Genomic DNA, 21,643 nt, shown 5'->3' with positions numbered 1-21,643 from the left:
ATGTTATGATCATAACACATGGATAGAGAATATATGAGAGGAAAAAGAAATACACTACTATGCCAAGATAGAAAAGATTTTGTGTAATTTATGGAGCCAATATGTGTACGATAAAAGATAATCAATCCTTCAATTTTAATTATTTTTTATTAAAGTTATAATACTATGTGCCAAATATTTCTACTTACAATTTCCCCAATGTAAAGGAATCTTAAATACATTTATGCTTCTGTTATTTACATTTCTTTCATAACCATGACTTCTGTGGAAATGAAACCAGCTTTTTGATGAAGGCTGAATCTAGTTTAAAAGTAGTCATAAAAGTTACAGAAATTTTCAGTTGTATGAAAATAAAAATTCAAGTTGGTGCTTTAAAGGAAGGATTGAAACTCAAATTGTATTTCTGTATTTTCTCTCTTCTCCTAKATCTGGCACAACACCACATAATACAAAGTGGTACCTAGGCAGTAATGTGTAAGGGTTCATTATTTTATCTTTGGTGAATTACAAAGAAAAGGCTGTTTTCTCTGCTGTGTTGATAGAAAGCTGCAAACTAAGATTCCATTTTATGCTTAGCCGTATCTTTCCATTCAGTACGAAGGGTAATAAGAGAAACGGAGTACTTTCCAGGAAGTCTAAACATTGCAGAAGTTGGTCTTATGAAATCAGAAAATTGCTGTTGGTCTTGATGGTTTCACTATCTTTCGTAAAACGCTTTGGTCAGTCTTGCATCTTGCTAATTTTCTGCCACTTTGTCAAGCACAAACAGAGGAGCAAGAATTCTGTTTCTATTCGTTTCCACGATGCAACCATTTAACACCATTTCATCCAAAATGATGTGCACTCTGTCCAAATTGAACATTATCTAGAAACATTTCAAGTTAAGTATATTTTGAACAGCATGAAGATAATTCAGAGAAAATCGCAGGCACCTTACTCCTTGTCTTTGATTGAAATTTCTAAATTCTAGGTATTTTGGCTGTTTATTTTACTAGCACTAACAGACAGTTCAAGTGATCTGTTTTTTCCTGACCACAGAGATGTGCAAAGTTTGTAGTAGAGACGATAAAGCACCAACAACGTTGCATCTTGGAAGATCATCATATAGCAGTAAAAGAAAGGTAAACTTGAACTTAGATACAGGTGATTAATTTTACTATCTGGTACTATTATTCGCTGCATGAATATAAAATACAGTTATCAGGGCAATCAAACTTTAACATGAAGATGCAAATATTCTGCATTTCTTCTAAGTGAAATTTGTTGGTTATTGGTCAGTAAATTCTTAAAATCTCATTCTTTTATATAATTTTTCTTACCTTAAGTTACTGATCATATGTATCTGACCTGCTTGAAAATAGCTTCTCAAAAGGAATCAGATGATACGAAAGCACTAATGCATTAATCTAATAATAAATCACATCAAGGAGAGTAGAAGTAAATAAATGATTCCTTTACTTCAAGTAACTGGCTCAGACTCTTCCTTTAAAACGTCATAGCAGAGATGCTGCCTGTCTTATGTTAAAAGCTGTCGAGTACCTATGCTGAGCTTTTCCGTAGCCTGAGGAATTCCAGATCCACATTTCTCACTAGGCAAGTTTAGCTGGGACAGTGGTAACTGCATCTGCTGCCTTCTCTTTAAGGTTGTTCTGCTGGATGTAAAACTGAGTGTGATGCTTTAGCCTAGTGATGAAGGAAATGGAAGTTTCTGCCCCTACCTTGGCGACTGCCTCTGCTGCATACGTTAAAGGAACAAGCGGGGTGTAGAATATCCCGTTATCAGCCTTGTCTGTTGCCTGATGGCTTCTAGGAGATGCAAAGTATCAGTTTAGACTTGTTCAGGTTGAATTTCACCAGCAGAGGTGAACTTGTATCTTCAAATTAATGGACAGAGAATTCAGCTAGTAGGGGGCCACACGAGATACCGTTTTGTCTACCATTCGCCATGAGCTCTCTGGACTGAACCCAGCGCTGCGAGATGTGTGCGCAGGGCGGGAAGCAGCTGGGTAAGATTTAGCTGCACCAATAAATGTGTTTTGCTTGGCTAAGAGCAAAATATGTCTAGGTATCTGTGACAGCAGAACTTCAGCCCCGAAATAACTTTTACTAGTTAAAATTAAGTAGAGAGAGGCCTTGCGTATGCGCACAATTCATCGGAGAGCTTCCACTTTGCTGACCTAAACCTATGCATCTAGTTSTAAGTTGCATTTTAAATACCAGATTGCTTTCTGAATTTGGCCATAGGCCTAAACTGCTTCTAAAAATCAGATTCAGGCCCTCCAAAACTGATGAACAGTATTGCCCTAAAAGCTGTAATAATGTCAGTTTCTGGGGTTACAGAGGCAGAAGTAGCTCTTTTACTTTGTTGGCAGAGTTCCGACAAAACTCTTCTAATATTTTCAAGTAAATCACAGAACTGTGTTTTAATCTGAGATGTTAAAGGCTTTATTATAGTAAATAAAAACTCAGAAGACTGCAACAACTAGAAAGGGTGATAAGGCAGCAAGCGAGCGCTCCAGCCTTATTTTCCTGCATCACCTTCTTTGAGAAAACCCTTTTAATACTGACTGCTCTTCGCCCTGTTGCATTTCCTAAAGAGCTGATATCATGTCTAAAGAAAACTGCATGCACATCATTAGGTATCCTGTGGCCATTCTACTCAAACCCAATATGGTTAAATGAGATRTCACTTTATTTTAGGACTATTACCATTTATTTCAGAATTGACCTACTGTTACCGGAAATTTAGTGGTGTGATTTCTCTGTCCATCTGTAACTTGTTAACCTTGCACTGCCCAGCCATCTTCCTGGAAGCAGTGATTTCACCTGCAGCTTGCATGTGGATAATAACTTACCACCRTGGAAAGATCTCTCATCTTAATTTTGGAAGGTCTCACAGCATTGTTAGCCCTGTCCCCTGAACCAAACGTCCAGGCTTCCTTTTTCAGTTCCGTTCCCACCTCACTTTCCCAAGCTGTTCTTGGCAAACATTCAGACTTGCACAGTGAGCAATCTTGGCTCTTTTTTCTTTTCCTCTAAGTCTTGTGACTGTCCTCGACTGTTGCAGCTTGTCATAAAATGCCACTCAGCTATGCAAGTCTGAATGCCCTGCCCAGTGAGGGTCATCTGTTTCTGCTCCTCAGCAATACTCCTCCTCCCCATCTGTCACATGTTTGGCAAGTGACCCCAGATTTCAGGGTTTAAAGTCCTGAAGTCATAGACCCACATCCAGTTGAAGAGCAGCAGATCAACCAGTCTTGAGCAACTGGAAAGAGGAAGAAAAGCTAGACATGGTGTGTGTGTACTGACATGTTCACCGCCCGCAGCTCTCATTAGAGAGCCTGCTTCCAGTAAGAATCCTGCCTGCCTGGCTGTCGCTGAGGGACTTTCCTTAGATCTGTGCAGTCAGAGGTTAACAGGCGTTTTTTTAAACAAGAATGCAGAAGAAAACTTTTACTCATCTGTGCATCTCTACAAATGCATCAAAGCATCCAGAGAGCAGGAACTACTCATCAGGCTCAGCTTCAGCATAGGCYGAAAATTTTCTGTGTTCTTGGGATGGACTTCACTCCATGCTATTCTGGTGTGTACCTGGCACCTACAGAAATTGGTATTTAAATCCTATGCTGGCCTTTAGTAACCTAAAGAGCTGCCCCTATTAAGGAAATAGTGATGCTTTTCTACTCTCACGAACAGGTTTTACAGCATGCACATACAAAAAGGAGCTGAAGATGATACACTGTCTTGTGTCTCCTTCCCCGAAGCATCATACAGGCAGATAGCTGAGAGGGGTGCAGAAGGAAGACAGAAGGAAAGGAGTAAAGAGGCATAATCAACACACACTTGTGACATACACCATTTTCACACAGGGACATTTTAAGGTATCTCAGGGTTTTCTAGGTGAGTAACTAAGGGTGTGTTCAGGCTTAAGAGATGATAAGGTGCAGCCAACAGTTCGTGATCAGGCAACACACCCAAGAGCACAAACAAAAGCTCTATGGATTAGAGATGACTAAAGTGGCAGATGATTTGTTACTGACTATACAGTTATTGCAAAACTTTGATTGCCATCCTGGTCATAAATCTTCAACTAAAGGTTAACTTTGCTGCTTTTATTTTTTAATCTACAGTTAGGAAATCTCACGTATTCTGACTTTATCTGTACTAACATTTGCTTTAAAGTGACCTCTAGCCTATCTAATGGCAGGCTAATTTTAGTCACTGAAACCCATTTAATGCTTTCTGAGTGTTTTTTCCTCAAAAAACTATGCTAACATTAAATAGGACAAATGGTACCTTCAAATTCTGTGATAATCTAGGTTAGCTACTATATCTACTAGCCCCTGCTTTGGGAGCAACCAGTGGCTCCTGCTCCAGTCATTTCTGCGGCTACAGTCTTGCTGACAGCTTGGAGGCTGGCTGATTCACCTTACGTGAGCCCCTCTCTTCCAACAGTCTTAGAAGGAAACTTCTCCCTTAGTGAACATGCAGTTTTAAACTAATCCTATAGGTTTCCATTTTATCCTCTTATTTTACAGTACAAACTGAAGTGCATCCTTATAAACTCTCAGTATAAATTTATCATTTGATTTTCTCATCATTACTTAAATGTGCCGTATTTTGAAAGTGTTATCCCACAGGGGACAGAATACAATGACTCACAGAAGTATTTCCCGTATCAAAAGCTTTTATCTGAGAAGAGGAAGAATAAACTAGTTGCAATAGGATGTAATTTTTTTAGATCAAGACAGCATTCTTCAAATGCTTGGTTCTAAAGAGCTCTGTTTTCCTCAACCCCTCCCACAAATGGAACAATCATATTTGCTTCTTCCATAAACTAATACTATGTCTTCGAGGGAGCTTTACTTCCCCAGTTCAAGCTGTAGAAGAGTCAACTTTCAGTAATTTTAGGAACTCCCACACTTAGAAATATATTATTCCCTACAAAGCTGCTGTGATAACACCTTAATTTTTGTAATTTTTTGAGGGGGTCATAATGACTCCAAGAAAGTGGGTCCTACACTAACCAAGCTGCAGTTTTAAAACCACATAAAATTCCACCAACTATGTGATACACAAAAGCTCACCAAGCAATATTAACACACTAGGAAGTAAGCTTGCTGGAACAGTTTCAGTACCTATTCATTCAACCAGCCCAACAACACAATTAAACACAGTTGTTTTTAGAACAACTTTAAAGGAGGATTTGGAAGCGTTACTGCTTTTCATCATGAGTACCCTTAACTATCTGACCGACTTCCAGAATGAAAGTGGACATCTTGTATAGTGGCTAGATGTTTTACAGTTCACACATAAAAGCACCATTAAAAACCACAGCTCCTCAGCAGTTATAGTAGCTACTTAACTGTAGTTACTGTGTTCAGCTGAGTCGTATGCATAGGATGATAATCTCGCAGTCTCTCATGCATTCTTCAGTCACGCCCCCATACGTACACATACATATTATGTATGAATGTGTTGTTGGGCAAGATTCAGATTGGATTTAGTCCGTGTTTCGTGCCCGAGGGCCTCGTTGCGATAGCTGATTCCAGATTCAGGCCAGTATGCGAGCTAGGATGCAGGTGGTTTGGGTGAATGAAGGAGTTGGGACTTAAATACAAGCTGGAGTCCCACATAAACATGCAGCTGCACTAGGAGGTTGGGAATGTTTTAAAGATCAGTGGGCACGCTGCCTTGGCATGGGTTCCAGGAATAATTCAATAACGTGACAATAAACTTTTAGATTTAACTATGGTTTGCTCTGAATAGGTGAATAGCTTTGAGTGTGACTATGCTCTATTTTTTATGTTTTTGGATTTCATATTGTCTTAATAGAATTTTCATGTTAGTAAATATTATTTTCAACATAAAATAGCTGTTCTCACTTTTAAAATAAACTTCATGTTGATCTATACACAAAAATAGTATCACAGAGATTGTCATTGTTTCCTATCTCAAGCCAGATATTAAGTATACAAAAATTTTATAAATAATGTTTAAAAACAACAGCAAACAGTGTTTGCTATTACAGACATTCAGATTGTACTTCCTCCATCAGATATTATGCATCCAAGCTAATTTTACTGAATCTAAGAGTTAGCTAAGACTATTTGGCAAAGGATATRGTTTAATCCCAGGTGGGAACATTACCTTATACTTTATGAAAGGCATGCTGATGGATTATTGTTTGCACTGCATTAACAGCTGTCTAAGACACTTGTAGTCCAGATCCTATATTGTTCTTCTAGACCTGTTTATCTGCTATTCAAGCTGTTGTCAAAAATAAATACAATTCTGAACAGCCCACCTCATCACTATGCCTCTACTTTACATTTAATGTTGAGGATACCTCTCTTCACTTGAACTATTTTGCATATCCTCTCAGTTTATGAAAAGTTCTTTTTCCTAAACGAGAGAATACTTTTGCTGAATATATATATGCACAGACACAGACACACACCCACACACACAGTGTGCATATATATATATATATACACATACACACACCTAACACAGAGAAGTAAAATGTTTTAAAACTGCTCCTAAAATGCATCATATAAAAAATTGCACTTTGAATGGAAATAATATCATATATATTGAGAAGGGCCATATCACCTATGAAGTTTTCCAAATTTTGCACAACTGAGACTTGAGAACCTTGTTTCTCAAGAACAAAAGGTTCTTGAGAACCTTTGTTATTATCAAAAAAAGATAGTGATGTACATTCCTACTTTCCAAATACTTATTTTCACAATCTCGTGCAGATGTGAAGCATGTAGAAACTGACTTTCTACAGAGAGTCACTCGGACACAGTATTGCAACCGTCTCTAGCGATAGAGTTAGCACATAATGCTACAATTTCTCCAAGCAATGAAAATCAGCATTGTATGCAAAAGCTTGAAAGATATGCAGAGGCTTTTCTCAACTATTAATCGGGCTTCTAGTGATCTTGAGGATGTGCACATGCAAGCACATAACTAAAGAAAATTCCTCTCAGTATGGAAATGACAACCAGAGGCAGGCAGAATTTAGAATCATCAATACTCAAAACAAACTAAGATTAAAAAAAAAAAAAAGTGTAAATGCATACTCCAAGTACTCTATATGGAAACATACAGGGCCATTTTTATGTACAATTACTGCATATGTCAGGTTAGTCTCTACTTCAGCAACACTTCTAGATAGGTACATAATTCTAATCCTTAACTACAATAACTGAATACAAAAATGTAGTTATACAATCATTCAGAGACTTTAAGAGCCCCTTCAAGCTGAAATTTCATTACTGCTCTTTTATAATGTAAGTGAACTTAGGAGTCTTAGATMAATACCACTGTATTTCTTACATTTCAGGAAAGAAACAGCGTGTATGTGCATGTGTATATATATATAAATAAATAAATATGACCTAATCTTGCAATGATGCTACTGCTCTACTATTTTGATCAAGACACAGCTATAATACTCACTTCTTATTATTGTAGATTATTTCAATGTCTATTTTATTGCAAACTTGAAGGAAAAAAAAGTAAAATCCTGAAGTAATCCTCACTTAAGCCTGAAGGTTCCCCATAAATTTAATTATTCATGTCTAGATRTTGGTGCTATATAGTTCTCTGAAAGAATATTCTCCCTGTCTTACTTTAAACGACACCAGGTTAATCTTAATGGCTGAAGATTTAAGCAGGAGACCCTCAGGAATATCAGCCACATTTTCTAATGGATGCCCAAATATTGCTACTTACTCCAGATGCAAAATTTGTGAAACTACGACTCTGCATGGTCTTGACCACTTGACAGTCAGCACTATGAAGACAGTATGAACTGGTACATCAAAAATAAACACATAGATGGGTTTCTGATATTGGAAAGGATACATCTAATTCACTCTGAAAGCAAAAGAAACAGACAACCGTTAGTTACAGTTTGATCTTTCATCTCAGTCATTAAATGTGATCCATTACTCCCTTCAGAGGATAAAGAAAGTCTTCAAAATACAGATTCAAAATTTCAGGGCTATTCAGTTTTCGGTTTTGGACCGCACAGTGCCATGTTCTAAACTGTAAGCCTCCTTTGCCTTTGATATGTCACCTGCCTCCATAACAAAATATAAAACTCTGAAACTTCTACTTTAAAAAAAAAAAAAAAAAACCCACTGAGATCACCCGCAAGTAACATTTTCAATATATGCAGTGCTATCTGAATGAGCAGGTACAAAAATAGCCTAAAACAGGATCGCTACTCATGCCAACTCCAGCCCTATGTTCTCATTTCTTCCTTCTGCAAAAACAGGATGTTAATGCTGACTTTACAATTCATATAAAAATGCAGTTAAATATTTTGCTGTATATCATTTGAACAGCAAAATCTAGATATTGTGTATACCCATGGCTGTGGTAACCAGGGCAGGAAATCTTAGGAGAGGGCAGGCCAGTCGAAGCCTTGGACTCTTAGCACTTTTTAAGCGCTGCTCCAGCCCAAGCAACACAATTTCCATTGTCATCATTTCCCTTCTATTCTTGGCCTGGATCGACCCCAAATTTTAGCCACTTGACTGGAGTGTCCGAGTTAGAAGCTGTTGTGTTCTCTCTACAGTCGACAGAAGAGAGAGGTATCTCCAACAGTTGCCTCGGCACACTTGAGACGTGACTCACTTTCTAGAGATCCTCATCTGTCTCCACTGACCATAATGGGAGCATAGGATGACCAGACTTCTAACTTAGGTGCCTCAGTTAAATATCTAAATTTAGAAATGACTAATCATAGCCTCAGTGATTAAAATCCTGCACATTTAGGGAGGATCTTTCCTATTCTCTGCTTAAGGACAGAGGCCTGTTCCCACAGAACTTCTTTATCTGCTGCTGAAGGAATTTAGGAATTTTCCACTACAGATTCCATTTACAGTCTAACTCTGGATTTTTGGGGGTAAGTTTCCACTTAAAAACTTACTAATGCTGCTATCGTCTGAAGATGCTCTAAACAAGTGGTTCTAGTCTACAGGCCTCTACTGAGTAATCTTGCCCATCCTTCAAATAAAAATTTTTTATTCATCACAAAAATTATACTTCAAGAGCCTGATTAATTTGAAGTTACTTAACATTAAAAGGAAGTCGAAAATGGTGCAGTATATATTCTGAACAGTATGCAGAGTTCTCTCTGGGTAGCTATGATGAAAATGAAGGGGACTCATAATTAGATCTCAGAGGCAATTTTAAAAACCTGCCCCTAGTTCTGTGAATGTTTGTTTTGATATCTGAATTCAAGCTCYGTAAACTCAATTAGATAAAAATAGCTTATGTGAGAATGTTTAAAACTCACAAAACTAAAATTACAGAGATGACAAAATGTCCCTCTAGAGCAGGGCAGATGTTCTTTTCCTTCCCACAGTTTTATTTCTGTTGTCATCATCATCAACTTGGGATTCTGCTAAAATTCTGCAAAGCCTAATCATTTATCCGTAACAGTATAGACCTAATACTTTTTGGTCTGTGGTTTCTACCAGAAACCCCAGCTAGAATTATAGCCCTGTTATTCAGTGTTCTGCTATTTATTGTGTATTATATGCCATTAAAAATAGAACCGTGGAATGGCATGAGAGCTCTTTAACCACTCCCCTTTTCAGTTCTCCTTATTTTAAATCCTAACTGCTATGAATAATACCAAAATCTCTGTTATGATGAACTCAGCAAATTTCTAACAACTATCAATGTATGGATTACATACATAGTCAAGAAATGGCACATAATGTGTTTAGACATATAAAACCTGCATCTATTTTTGTTCTACCTCAACAGAAGAGAAAAAAACTTGAGAAATGGCTGGCAGCTATTAGCTCAATTAGATATATAAGATGCCAGTAAATTTTACTGTGCATTCTTGTGCTGCCGGGATCAAATTCCATTCCTCATTATCACTGCTTATGTTGTGACTGCAATCCTAATTCTGAACTTAGTACAACCAGAAAGTGATATACTCAGTACCAACCAATAGTTCTGCCATCTCTGCTTTTCCCCTTATTTCTGCTTGTAGTACTAGTATTGGAAAAACACTGCATGCTGCTYACTTGTATATACATACGATTACCACTACAAATACCCCGAAGCTGATGGACTCTGGGAAAAATTCTATCCAATCTTCTTTTGTAAGAAGGATGTCTAACAAATTTCAATACAGCCAAACTGAAACTCAATCTAAATATGACTTCAGCCAGATTTTTCCAACAAGATCTTTATAAATCCTATACTAAACAATGAGACAATATTTAATAGCACAAGCTCTATCCAGGATTATAATACTGCATTTTCAAATTTCGTAAAACAAAAAAAAAAAATCTCTCACTCCAAAAAGCAGCATCATTTTAACTAGAGCCATGTCTGATGCTGAATTCTTAACTGTTTATATAATAGCTGTTTAGAGTTCCACCGCCGCATGACAATAATTTGGGGAGCACAAGTACAGATTAGTTGTTGAGTCTTCATTTGTTCCATCCTTCTTTGTCCTGAACAATTTTTTCAGATCTCTGCTTAATGCTTTTACTATCTTTATCACGAATTAGGTGTATTTGGGGATGTAATGCTAAGAAATGTAAAGGAAAAATCTGAAGTAGAAAATGCCATTGGCTACTTCTAGAGTAGATGACCCAAAGAACCCCCTGAGCATAAGCATACAAAAAATACCATTTTCTAACAAAACTATTTCTGGTATTCCTTGTCTGATGATTTATAACCCATGCATGCTTTAACTTCTCTGAAAACAACTATGAAAAATCTCCTGATACTGCTTTGTTACAGTTATAATATTCATGCTAAAGTTCTCAAGATTCTGCATGAWTATAAAAAAAGTTTTCCCCCTTGATTTATTCACTGAAGCAACTAAGGCTTTGAAAGTGAATAAATGCTTTGAAATAGATTCAGTGTGTCACTCACCACTCTGCTGAAATATTTGTCCAAAACCTCCACAAAATTATGAATTAGCTCATATACTGCCATCTCATTCTGAAATTAAATCAAAAACAAGTGAATATTAAATGAATAGGTAGAAGACATGATAGTATTATTTGCATTATTTTAATCTGTGAGGTATGCAAATTAGAAGATAATAGTACGTACTACAATAAAGCGCACAATCTCAGGCTACCATTGGGAGAGGAGGTGTGGTTACGTATCTGAGGTACTAAAAGCAGGGAGAGCTCAGGAGCGTAAGCTTCAGGAGAGGCCAGCCTCGGCAAGCACTGAAGTCCCTACGGGATTTGTTTCGCTTGGGCTGCTGCCATTCCATTGCATCCCTTCTTTGACTGTCACTGGTGTTAGCTAGATAAAAAACAGCTAACTAGGCTATGCCTCCCCATGCTGAAGCTGCATCTGCCAGCTGCAAGTCTGACTTCACAGAGTCACACTATGAACTGCTGTAGCAGTGTAGATAGATAGATWATTTTTGCATGGTATACCAAAGCCAAAAGAATTTGCTCTGAATTGCATGTCATTATAACCCTGACTTGAAGACAGTGTGAGAGTCGCCAGCTATCTTCCACAGGGCCCTATTATGGTCTCCTGTAGTAAGCTTTAAATTCATTTCTGAGAACTCAGAATCAGTGTAAACATTAAAGCTTTGCAGGCTCTGCCTGAAGTCATGAAATAACAGTGTTATATATATATATATATATATTTTTTTTTAATACAAGAAATTATCATCTTTCCAGCCGACAGTATAGGAATTCCTTCTTTGGCCAATGAGGTTAAGAACAACGAGCAGTTAGTTAGGAAGTCACTGCAGATGAGACAACTGATATGGCTGTAGTGCTAACAATTGTTGAGAAGCCCCATCTCCACTAATCAAACCTAAGTTTAGAAAGCAGAATCAGTACAAGGCTCATGAAGGTAACACAGCTTAGTCTACTGCAATAGAATGAAGTCAAACATACTACATTTGCTTCTATACCTCTTTTTATTTAATAGCAATAAAAACAATTTTGCAATGACTCCTTGAAATTCTCTAACAGATATTGCAAAATTCCATAGTGGAAAGACTGAGTTCTTGCCTGTGATTAATACAAACTTATAATTCAAGAGCTTATATAATTTCTTACCTCTGTCTCATTGATTCCAACGACTATAAAAAGGGCTGCATACTGTCGGTAGACCAGCTTAAAGTCCTTATACTCAATGAAAGAGCACTAAGCAGAAGCAAAAATAGTCATACATAGTATTTTCCATTTAAGCATAATGCATTATTAAACACACAGTGCTGAAAGGTTTGAAACTTTCATTTACATCGTAAGGCCTACAAAGAGCAATGGGTTTCCCAAGATCCCCCAAACCACTYTGACTTGAAGGAAATCTAGCAGCATATTACATTTACGTATTACACAGGACTTCTCATCTGCTAACCCTAAAACACTTTTTCATATGCAAGAATGAGGATATACAGAACCGAAGTAATTCGTTCAGGTTCATAATGCAAGAGTTTCCCCTAAATCTTCAAGTGGCAACACTTCCAAAAGAGACAACCTGAAGATCATTTTCAAATTTAAACAATGATAAATATTTTTCTATAAATGCTTCAGTATTGGACTTCCAGATCCAGGGGGAAAACCCTTATGAATTTCACAACAGGACAGAAGCCAGTAGATGGTGCTGTTACCCATTGCTTTTTAAGTACCCTTTTTTAAATGCAACATTTTGTTCAGTCCTCGAAATGGCAGTATACTGACACTTCTTTCGGTGAAGTTTCTGTTTAAAGAAGCTCTTGCAAGCAGCACTGGCGAGGTTAACTTCTTTAGCTAGTGTCAATTCTGTGAACTCAAGTACTTTGTAGGAACTGGTATTTTTACTGAGGTTTTCTAGAATAAAATATGTGATGACCACTGTTCAAGGACACATATTGTTAATGAAAAATACAGAAGCTGACTTCAGCAAAACAAACCCAAAAACGCCACTCAGATTCCAAGTCACAGATTTCTCTTCAAATGCAAACCAGTGTGCTTGACAATTCTGCTGAGTTGGATACTCTTCTTAAAGAACCAAACACGTAAGCCATGAAAATCTAACTTTCCTTTAAGAAAACGTTCAACTTTTGTGTTTTCTGACTTTCTTGCACAAACTATGAACTTTCTTTTTAAATCAAAATGCCTAACGCAAGGCCTAAAAAATGTGTTTAAAAAAATCTCCTGTATTTTAGATCATAATTTCATGATTTGAGATCCTCTCTCGTAAGCTTTTAACTTGGAGCTCCCAATACTATATTGATTATTTTCTGGCAAACAAGCAGTAAGGATTCTTATTAAGGATATAAGGATATCTACAGATCACTGCTAGACAGGTAATAACAGGATAAAAGAAATTCCTCCTGGGCTTCTGGGCTCCTTTGAAGAAAACAAAACAACTCTATAAACCTCAGAAAAACATATTTATTCAACACAGAGTAACAGATCATCTGAGTGAACACATAATCTAGAAATACAGCTTTTCTCTTTTCTCTTTATGGGTACAAGTGAAGTAATGGCCTGCAATGGAAGCTGACATGTTTTCTTTTCAGAATTATTTACATAAAAGGTGTGAGATGCTAATGTTTTATAATCTGTAAAATAAAATAACTRGAAAAAAAATTAAAAAAAACTTACCTGATCCTTTGAACGGGAGAGACAGTTTTTGATTACTTCAACTTCCAGCATTGTCCGTTTATGAATTTCCACATGCTCATAATATCTAGAGAGTCTCGTCTGACCTTGCTTGTTCACCATAAGGAAAAATTTTATCATTTCTTTTTTGTTAATCGCAGCAGTAGTTTTGAATATAAAGTGCAGTAATTAAGTGTATTTCTGTGGGGAGAGGGGAAAAAAAAGTAAAAACATACATAGGAGTTATAAAAGACCTCTTAAAAGCTAGCCAGCACAAATGCACATATGTTTTAGACTGAGTTTATTGCCAGAACATAGACCGTAGAACACAGAAAAAACCCTCTGATCATTCTGCACGCGTGCAAGTAAAACTTCACTATTTTTTTCATATAAATAATCACAAACTATACAATAAATTACTTTTCACATTATCAAACAATTTCATTTCTACGTAGAACACAGTGATTTGGGAAGTGCTAATGCTTTCTTCTTCAGAATCATAAATCTACTCACAGTTTTAGCATGCTAACTGACTTGACTACATCTTACTAGAAATTTACCCAATACCAAAACATAAGATTAACACAGCAGGCATTTGCTCCTAAAAACAAAATTTGTAAGTTTTTTTTTTTCGGTGACCAAAAAACTCTTTTCTCCAGTCTACTTTCCCATGATGAAGATAAAGGTAGGTTCGGCACTTGATGAAAAGTAAGTTTGGCCCTTAGCTGATAAGAAATCTGTTCATGTTAGTTATTCAAAACAGCTTAATCTCAGGCTAAGGTAATATTAATCTGCTCAATGCCATTGAAATATAGTTGTATAATGTAACTATGCTATATACAATAAAAAAGGCTATTAAAAGGAGCACAGCATATACCAGAATCTGCTTGCTAAACAATAACTGAAATTTTTCGTGTTTTGAAAAGTGTGCAAAAAAGTTAAACTGCAGAATATAATTTGTTTTTAAATAAAAGTTTCTGGGTTATTTTCTTTAATGCCAGAAACCAGTCACCATAATGTTTTCCATCTGTCTCTCCATTTGGATCACAGACTTGTTGGCCCATACGCTCTTGAGGTTTATACACTGGAAACACAGCAACTGCAGCAAAAGCCATTTCTTTATTCCTACTCTGAAGGCTTGTTCCTTGCCTGGTGCTTTACCAAGACATAATGTAAATATTCTCCCTTAAGATCTGACAGCTCCTGTAGGAAAGTAAAAACTGAAGAAAACATGTCAGGAATCTACAGAACAATATAGTATAGTTCTTTTTGTAAAAACAATGTATCTGAATGCAGAAAAGCATTTCTGTTTTAAGGGAAAACATACAAAGAACAGAAYAGAATTGGTCTCTGAGTCAGCAGCTTCATAGATACTTAAACATACACTTACTTATTTTAACTATGCAAGTTGCATAGGTGGCTGCCTCATAATACAAAGAACTTGGACAAACTTCCATAGTATTTATGGGAGTATTTATTTTATTTCAAGAATCTGGTACTTTTCCAAATATCTCACGACAGTTATACAAAGTTATACAAAGAATTCCAGTATATCGTGACACTATTAAGTACCATTAAGTATTGCTTACTTCTGATTAATACTGGTCACTTAATTATTTTCTGAAAGAAAAGCCACTTCTGTTATCATCACTTGTATCTCAAGAGAGTGATCCTGTTATCCTCAGTATTTGGCGATTTATTCCACACACTAAGTTTTCATTTCTACACTAAATGCATCTTCACTAATTAGATCTGATACTTAGAATTCACTTAACTAAATGAAGACTGACAATTTATGTATATAGTGTTACCTACAGCCTCAGAAGTATTGCCAGTAAGACACCTGAAGCCACATTAAAACTGTAACTCCAGGAGCTGAAGAACTGAAAAAATATTGAGTTTTTGCCAAATATATCTCCTATAAGAATAATAAAGTGGATGTCATTGGGACATTTCTTATTCTTGAAAAAGTACCATATGATCTAAATATCCTGGGAGGAAATACAACTCCTCCAAACAGGTAACATTATATCTGAAACAGGGAGAGGATGAGTATATATATTTTCTCCATTAAATCTGTGCAAGTCCTCCAAATGAAGGCAAACATCAGAGGTTATCATCTCACAGGAAGAACTCTCTCCTCACATTATCCTGCATCTGCAAGAAAACTCATCTGTTATTCTATTAATTTCTCTTTAATCAGCTCTTGTCTGTGGGGCATCTCCAGGGAAGGGAGCCCAGAAGAGGAATCAGTGCAAATTACAACAGAATCTGTTTGGAACGAGGACAGTCCAACAGTGTCCTCACCTTCTGTACACCCTGCTCTCTCTTTATGTTGAGGACACCAACGTACATCATTTCTTGATTCACTCAGACAGAATAGTCATGAATGTCAGCAAATGCTGCTGAAAAAGCAGTCCTGGTAAGCGCAGCTTGTGGGCTGCGTCCTGCGTTTCAGAACCAGAGGAGCTGGTTCTCTCGGAACCATGAACTAGGTAACTAGGACAGAAAAAGGACCCAGAGGGATATTTATTAAGGGATCTTCACTGTCCGATGGTTGCTTCCGTGTACGTTTATGATGAAATGGGAATCCAAACGATCTTTTCTGCGTTTTGTGCGTGGCTATTTTTTCCTGTTCTATTTTGTATTTCTGCTTGAAGTTATAGAGTCGCAGTAAGGAGAGATGTCTCTCTATTTTGAGAAATAAAGAACAAAAGGCAGAACAGTGAGACGAACAAGACATTTTTGGATGCAAAGCTTCCAAAAAGTAGTGATAACGACGAGTGACTCCTTCCAGACCAGAATGAGGTACTCTCCCTGAGCCCAACCTACTGAGAAAAAGAAATCTAAGCCCTGAAAGGTCCTAGGCAAAGGGTTGCAGTCTGAAAGAGGACTAACATAAGAAATGCTGCCCACTGTTTTTAATGAAAAATGAGCAAGCTAAGAGACCAAGAGCATGTTGTTCCTTCCAACTGCAAATTGTGTCCATCTGAGCGACAAAGATAGCGGGAAAGAAATACACGTTTTTTCTTTTTTAGTTCTTAGGTTTCTACTTGGTCTTTGTGTTTGGTACTGCTGATGTATGAATTAATAGTCCTTTGTTTTGAGCAAGTTGTTTTTAAGCTTTTTTACTAATTTAGTCATACGTGGTACTCAGGAGCACAACCAAAGCCCCGCTCTCGGGAAGCATGCAAGTTACGTAATTCCATCGTAGCAGAGTAAAAGCCTGAGGCGTAACGTGTCGGAGAACATTCAAGTGAGCCCTGAGAAAGGGAGGATGGTAAAACTACGCCAGCAGCACTGACAGAGCTGTTGCATTTAAAGTCACCAGTAAAGCAGGATCTCACAGAAAAATAAACGTAGAATGTGGATCCTAGTCCAAGCTTGGCCCCTAATCCTAATTATTTCCTTATTAACCTAATCTTTCTACATGGTTAATCCTCTTCTAATGTTACGACTCTTTTATCTGTGTGCATTCTTTTGAATGCCCTGGATTGTTTTACACATGAAAATATTACAAATCAGAATTCCTTTTTAATTCTTATGAATTCTCTTACCTGAATAGATATAAAAAAAATGAACCACGCTGTGATAYAGGTAGAACCGTAACAGAATTGAAATGTGCAATCCGTAATTTATGTGGCAAACATTATTTACAACATTACAACAGGTGTTGTAATGTCATTTACAACATACAAAATGGAGATGTCCACTGGTATCACTAATCATTGATGCAAGCACTTTCCTACCAGGCCAAAAGATAAGCTTCCAAAATTACATCCATAAATTTTGCTCACACAAATGGCAATACAAGCACACAATTTTGTGCAGAAATACTGGAATAAATTCTCTGATTTGCATGTACAAATAAAAAAATTATTTCAAAAAGCATGTAAGCATAGTTTTGGAAGCTGCCTTTGAGAATTACTCCAGTGTTAAAAATAAAAATATCTTAACTTTTTTATTTCCTTTACAAATAATTCTGAAAAATTCTGCTGTAGAAACAAAAGCCTGTGCTTGCACAATTTAGGCCAAAAATATATATATAGAGAGAGAGAGGGAGAGAAAGAGAGAGAGAGCGCTTTCTTTCTATCAACAAGACTTATTTCTCCTTTCATCTTCACTTATAGATAAAATGTGTTAAAATGAATTTTCCATATATAAAATGTAAAGACATCTGCAAGGTGTAGTAAATAAACAAAAAGTATATCTATGCATGATGATGGATCTCCCACTCCTCCATCAAGCTCTATGTATTTTAAAAGCTACCTTTTATAATCAATAATCAGTCTCTATTTATGAAGGCAGTTGYATTTCCCATTGCAATTCTCACACACTTTTCTGTCCCACACATACATGCATGTGTACATGCATATTCGTACAAATGAAATRAGAATTACTGGTTTTATGTATACAGAATCAAATAGTTCAAGAGAATTGGTGTAAAATGCAAGCCTTTCATATCTCTGCCATTATTTTGCTCATTTTGGTAATGAAAAGACATTAGTATCTGAAGGCTGTTTGTCAGAAATGAATAGGCATTCTCATTCCAGGTCACTGGACAACTATCGGCATCACAAATAGGCTTAGGAACAGAGGACTGGAAGGAACTATCCAGATCCTGATGGACTGTCAAGTCCAACTCTCCCAATCACAGGCAACCATGCATTAGAAATTTTGTCCCGAATAGCCTACAGCATTCTTCCCCTATCTGTGAAACACCTACAAAACTGTATGACAAAATGCAGACTCCTGAGAAGCAAAAACCAAAAGCCTCAAAAGTATTACATGTAGATACATGTAGAGAACAGGGCATCCATAAAAGACATAAAAATGTCTTAAAATTGCAAAATTTCCTTCAAAACAAATTACCTTTCTGAACAAGTAGCTCTCTCCTTTATTTCCTTTGCAAGAAGTCTGTTCTGTAAGCATAATCTGGCATACACATGTGTACACACTATAGGGTAACTACTGTAATTTAAATGTATCTTGCCACGCATGGTTTAGGATTGTACTCTCTTTAAAGTAGCTTTTGCAGACAAAAATCTTTGAGAGAAACTGGTATCCTGATTGGCTTGTGTGACTCACAGTTGCAAACTGGCAGTCTATGTTATCTTTGATGAATTACAATACAATGGCTTTAACTCATTCTAAACCAGCAGACAGGCTGAAGACTAAGGACCCYGGCTCATGAAGAGCTTCTTGATTTTACTGCCCCCAAGCAGGCTCATCCTCTCCTGTCTGTACAGATAGCTAAGGTGTTTGTGAAACATTTACCCAGCAGCCTGGTATTTCAAGATAAATATAAACCTGTCTGGTGTACTTCAGAATGACGAGAAACTGCTGGTTCAGGCAGGAACTGCTTCCAGGACATGCCAACTCTGTAGGCAGCAGTAACCTCATGAGATACCTCAATGAAAGTTGTCCCTGTTTGTGAGCCACACCCCTAAACCAGTATCTGAGACAGTGGCTGAGACCTCTTACAGAGGCAAAGCCTGCAATACTGGTTTTGTAGATAAAAGGGTCTTAAATCTCCAGTGTGCCCGAACAAGCAAACTCCACATGCAGTAAACTCAATAAAACAAAATTTTAAGTACTCCTCCAGTAGATATAAACACTTGACACGAGCTTATTTTGTCAGAGATTCCACCAATATTCGTACTTACTCTGATACAYGGATTATTAATAAAAAACAAACAAAAATCACACAACCTGAGTTTGAGACTTGCATCTGGTATTACAGCTGTCATTCAAATTAGATTTCTGTCTACTTTAGAGGTAAAACCACTTCAGTCCATGTCCAAAGATCTAGAATAATTTGTTATTCTCCTATGATAGTTTTGCAACAATTTAGGGATCTCACTTAAAATGTAATAAAGAAAGAGACTAAATCTGACCAAAAAAAAAGAAATGCATGACTCTCTTACAAATCTGCTTCACCAAGAATTAAAATTGAATGTTAGATAGAACTATAAACCCGTAACTTTGCATTGTTCAACTCAACAAAACAGTATAAAAGAACACYGCATTGGTTTTCTGGATGCAGAACTACGTTCTAATCGTACTTTATGTGTGTACTACGTAGAACAAATTGGGTTAAATTGGAAACAGAAGTGAGGAGGAAGAAAAATGTCTAACTGGCAGAGGCACAAGCAGGTTACAGTATGGGAACAAGTATTTTTGACATATACATGAGTCTATTAAACTATCTGGCTATGCACTTACTGTAAAAAGGTATGTAAAATGAAGACAGCTCATGTAATCAATACCTTTATTCTTCCCATTGTTGTTCTGACCACAGGCAAGGCTTTAATAATAATCACATATAACGTTATTACTTTTTTTTTTTTTTAAATCAGTAACAGCACTTGTTTTTGTATGGTCAATCTTGTTACTGTACAAAATATAGTTCATCTGAAGAAGAAATGCTTTTCTATGTTGCTTTAAAAGAAATCACTGTGTTCAACTCCAGGATCAGGCATTTTAAAAAAGCAACATTATCCTAGGGAAGTCAAGGAGGAAGGAAAGAGTAAAAAAGTTTTCCTTTGTTGCTTCGTTGTCAAAATCTTGGCTGAATATAGTAACAGAATGAAATCACAGTAATTCCTGCACATTCAGGAATAGGGAATGTCTTAAGATTATAACTGAAAAAAAGAATAAATTTGTTTAGAAGTAAGTATTCATTTTTGGTAATGATGCAATACTGTCCTTGGACGATGAAAAAAATCTGCTTATGTGGAAAGGAGTTGGATTTAGATAGGCTAATCTGTAAGGAATCAGGAAGACTGAAGGATTAACTTTTAGTAGGAAGTGATTCAGTGGAGAAGACAGATAAGAACGAGTAAGACCACAGAAATAATAGAATGTACTGGAGGACAGATCAGTAGAGAAACATCAATACTTAATGAGACAAGTAGTATTTATTTTTTCAGTAATTAATACAATTCCAGATCACTCTAGAGCGAGCCTTGTTTAGGGAACTATCCATATTCTTACTGAATGAGTACAGTACACAGACACTTGCAAGAGAGGCAAAAGAAAATCCATCTTACTTGGGTGACTTGCAAGTCATTTCAAGTAGGAGGTGATAACTTACAAACACTGCATTTCAGAGCAATAATTTGTAATGGAGATAATTTAACTGTATYGGTAATACAGCAAAAAAGGGAGCATTTGCTATTGTTGTCACAAAGTAACCAGGTGAAACAAACCAGTAGTGCCTTGCAGAAAAATCTCCCCCACATGGAAAAGACTAGCAGAAAAGGAGGAAAGGAGACATGCATTTTCCCTTCCCATCAAGGGACACAGGAAAACATTACGCAAATCCCTCCCCATTCAGCAAGCCACTTCAAAAACGACCATTCATTAAAAATGATCAGGAAACTTCCCCAGACGTACCATAAATTTAAGAAACCTATTCAAACGTTTCCTACTTCTGAGGTAAAGTAGATGTACCATTAAATTACACTAAATTTTAAGGACTTAAAACTCCACAACCTTGCATCTGCTTTTTTGCACGTCAGTCTGAAAAGGGGAGCAGCGCGCCTGCTCGCCGGCCACCTCGCACGCCTGGGGCCCAGGCCCTGCCACCACCTGGCTCCCGCCACGGCCGCCGTAGAAACCTGCTTCGAAGAAACAGAAAAACGGCCTCACACACCCAGCTTTATTTCTTATCAAACGAAAACGATGAGCTAAGGCCCAAAGCGCAGCTAACGGCCAAAACTAGGATTATTTCTACGGGCTCTTCCAACTGCTTTTCAAACTCCCAGAGCATGGAGCTCCCGGAGCTCGGCGCTACCGCCGGGGCCGGGGCAAACGCGGCTCCCGCCGCCTCCCGCTGCCGCTCGACGAGCGGCGCAGCGAGCAGCACCGCGGCCCGGGCACCATCTTAGCGGGCGGATCGCGCCGGCGCACGGTGAGGCGGGGGGGGGGGAGACAGGAGGGGACTAACGGCCACCGCGCGAGTGACGACGCCTCGGCGGCGTCTCAGCGGCTGAGCCCGGAGCGCGCGGCGCGGCGCGGCGCAG

At 37.5% G+C, this 21,643-nt stretch overlaps 1 protein-coding gene across 2 annotated transcripts; it reads right to left on the bottom strand.

Annotated features, from left to right (window-relative positions):
• Positions 1–128: 128 nt before the first annotated feature.
• On the bottom strand, positions 129–21,482 carry AP4S1 (adaptor related protein complex 4 subunit sigma 1). 2 transcript variants are annotated; one of them, XM_085301666.1, is made up of 6 exons: positions 21,114–21,482; positions 13,620–13,817; positions 12,087–12,173; positions 10,927–10,995; positions 7,879–7,890; positions 129–865 (listed from the first exon to the last, which is right to left on the bottom strand). In XM_085301666.1, the coding sequence occupies exons 2-6, from the start codon at positions 13,755–13,757 to the stop codon at positions 737–739; spliced, it is 435 nt and encodes a 144-aa protein (XP_085157792.1). In that variant the 5' UTR covers positions 13,758–13,817; positions 21,114–21,482; the 3' UTR covers positions 129–736. The 2 variants fall into 2 exon arrangements, with proteins under 2 accessions (XP_085157792.1, XP_085157793.1); XM_085301667.1 differs by lacking the exon at positions 21,114–21,482 and adding an exon at positions 21,015–21,034.
• Between the last annotated feature and the right edge of the window lie 161 nt (positions 21,483–21,643).

This window comes from Rhea americana, unplaced genomic scaffold (genome assembly GCF_003343005.1).
Source record: "Rhea americana isolate MKP2758 unplaced genomic scaffold, rheAme1 scaffold_18, whole genome shotgun sequence".
Lineage (NCBI taxonomy): Eukaryota > Metazoa > Chordata > Aves > Rheiformes > Rheidae > Rhea > Rhea americana.
The sequence above is the reverse complement of the archived record's forward strand: the minus strand, read 5'-3'. Positions and strand labels throughout refer to the sequence as shown.

Bases quoted from the DNA above. Each gene is read 5' to 3' on its own strand.
- AP4S1 (XM_085301666.1), bottom strand. From the start codon at position 13,757: ATGATAAAATTTTTCCTTATGGTGAACAAGCAAGGTCAGACGAGACTC. The intron at 12,174-13,619 runs GTAAGTTTTTTT...GCTTCTGCTTAG, and splicing joins TCTCCCGTTCAAAGGATCAG to TGCTCTTTCATTGAGTATAA. The intron at 10,996-12,086 runs GTAAGAAATTAT...ATTTAATTTCAG, and splicing joins TTGGAATCAATGAGACAGAG to AATGAGATGGCAGTATATGA.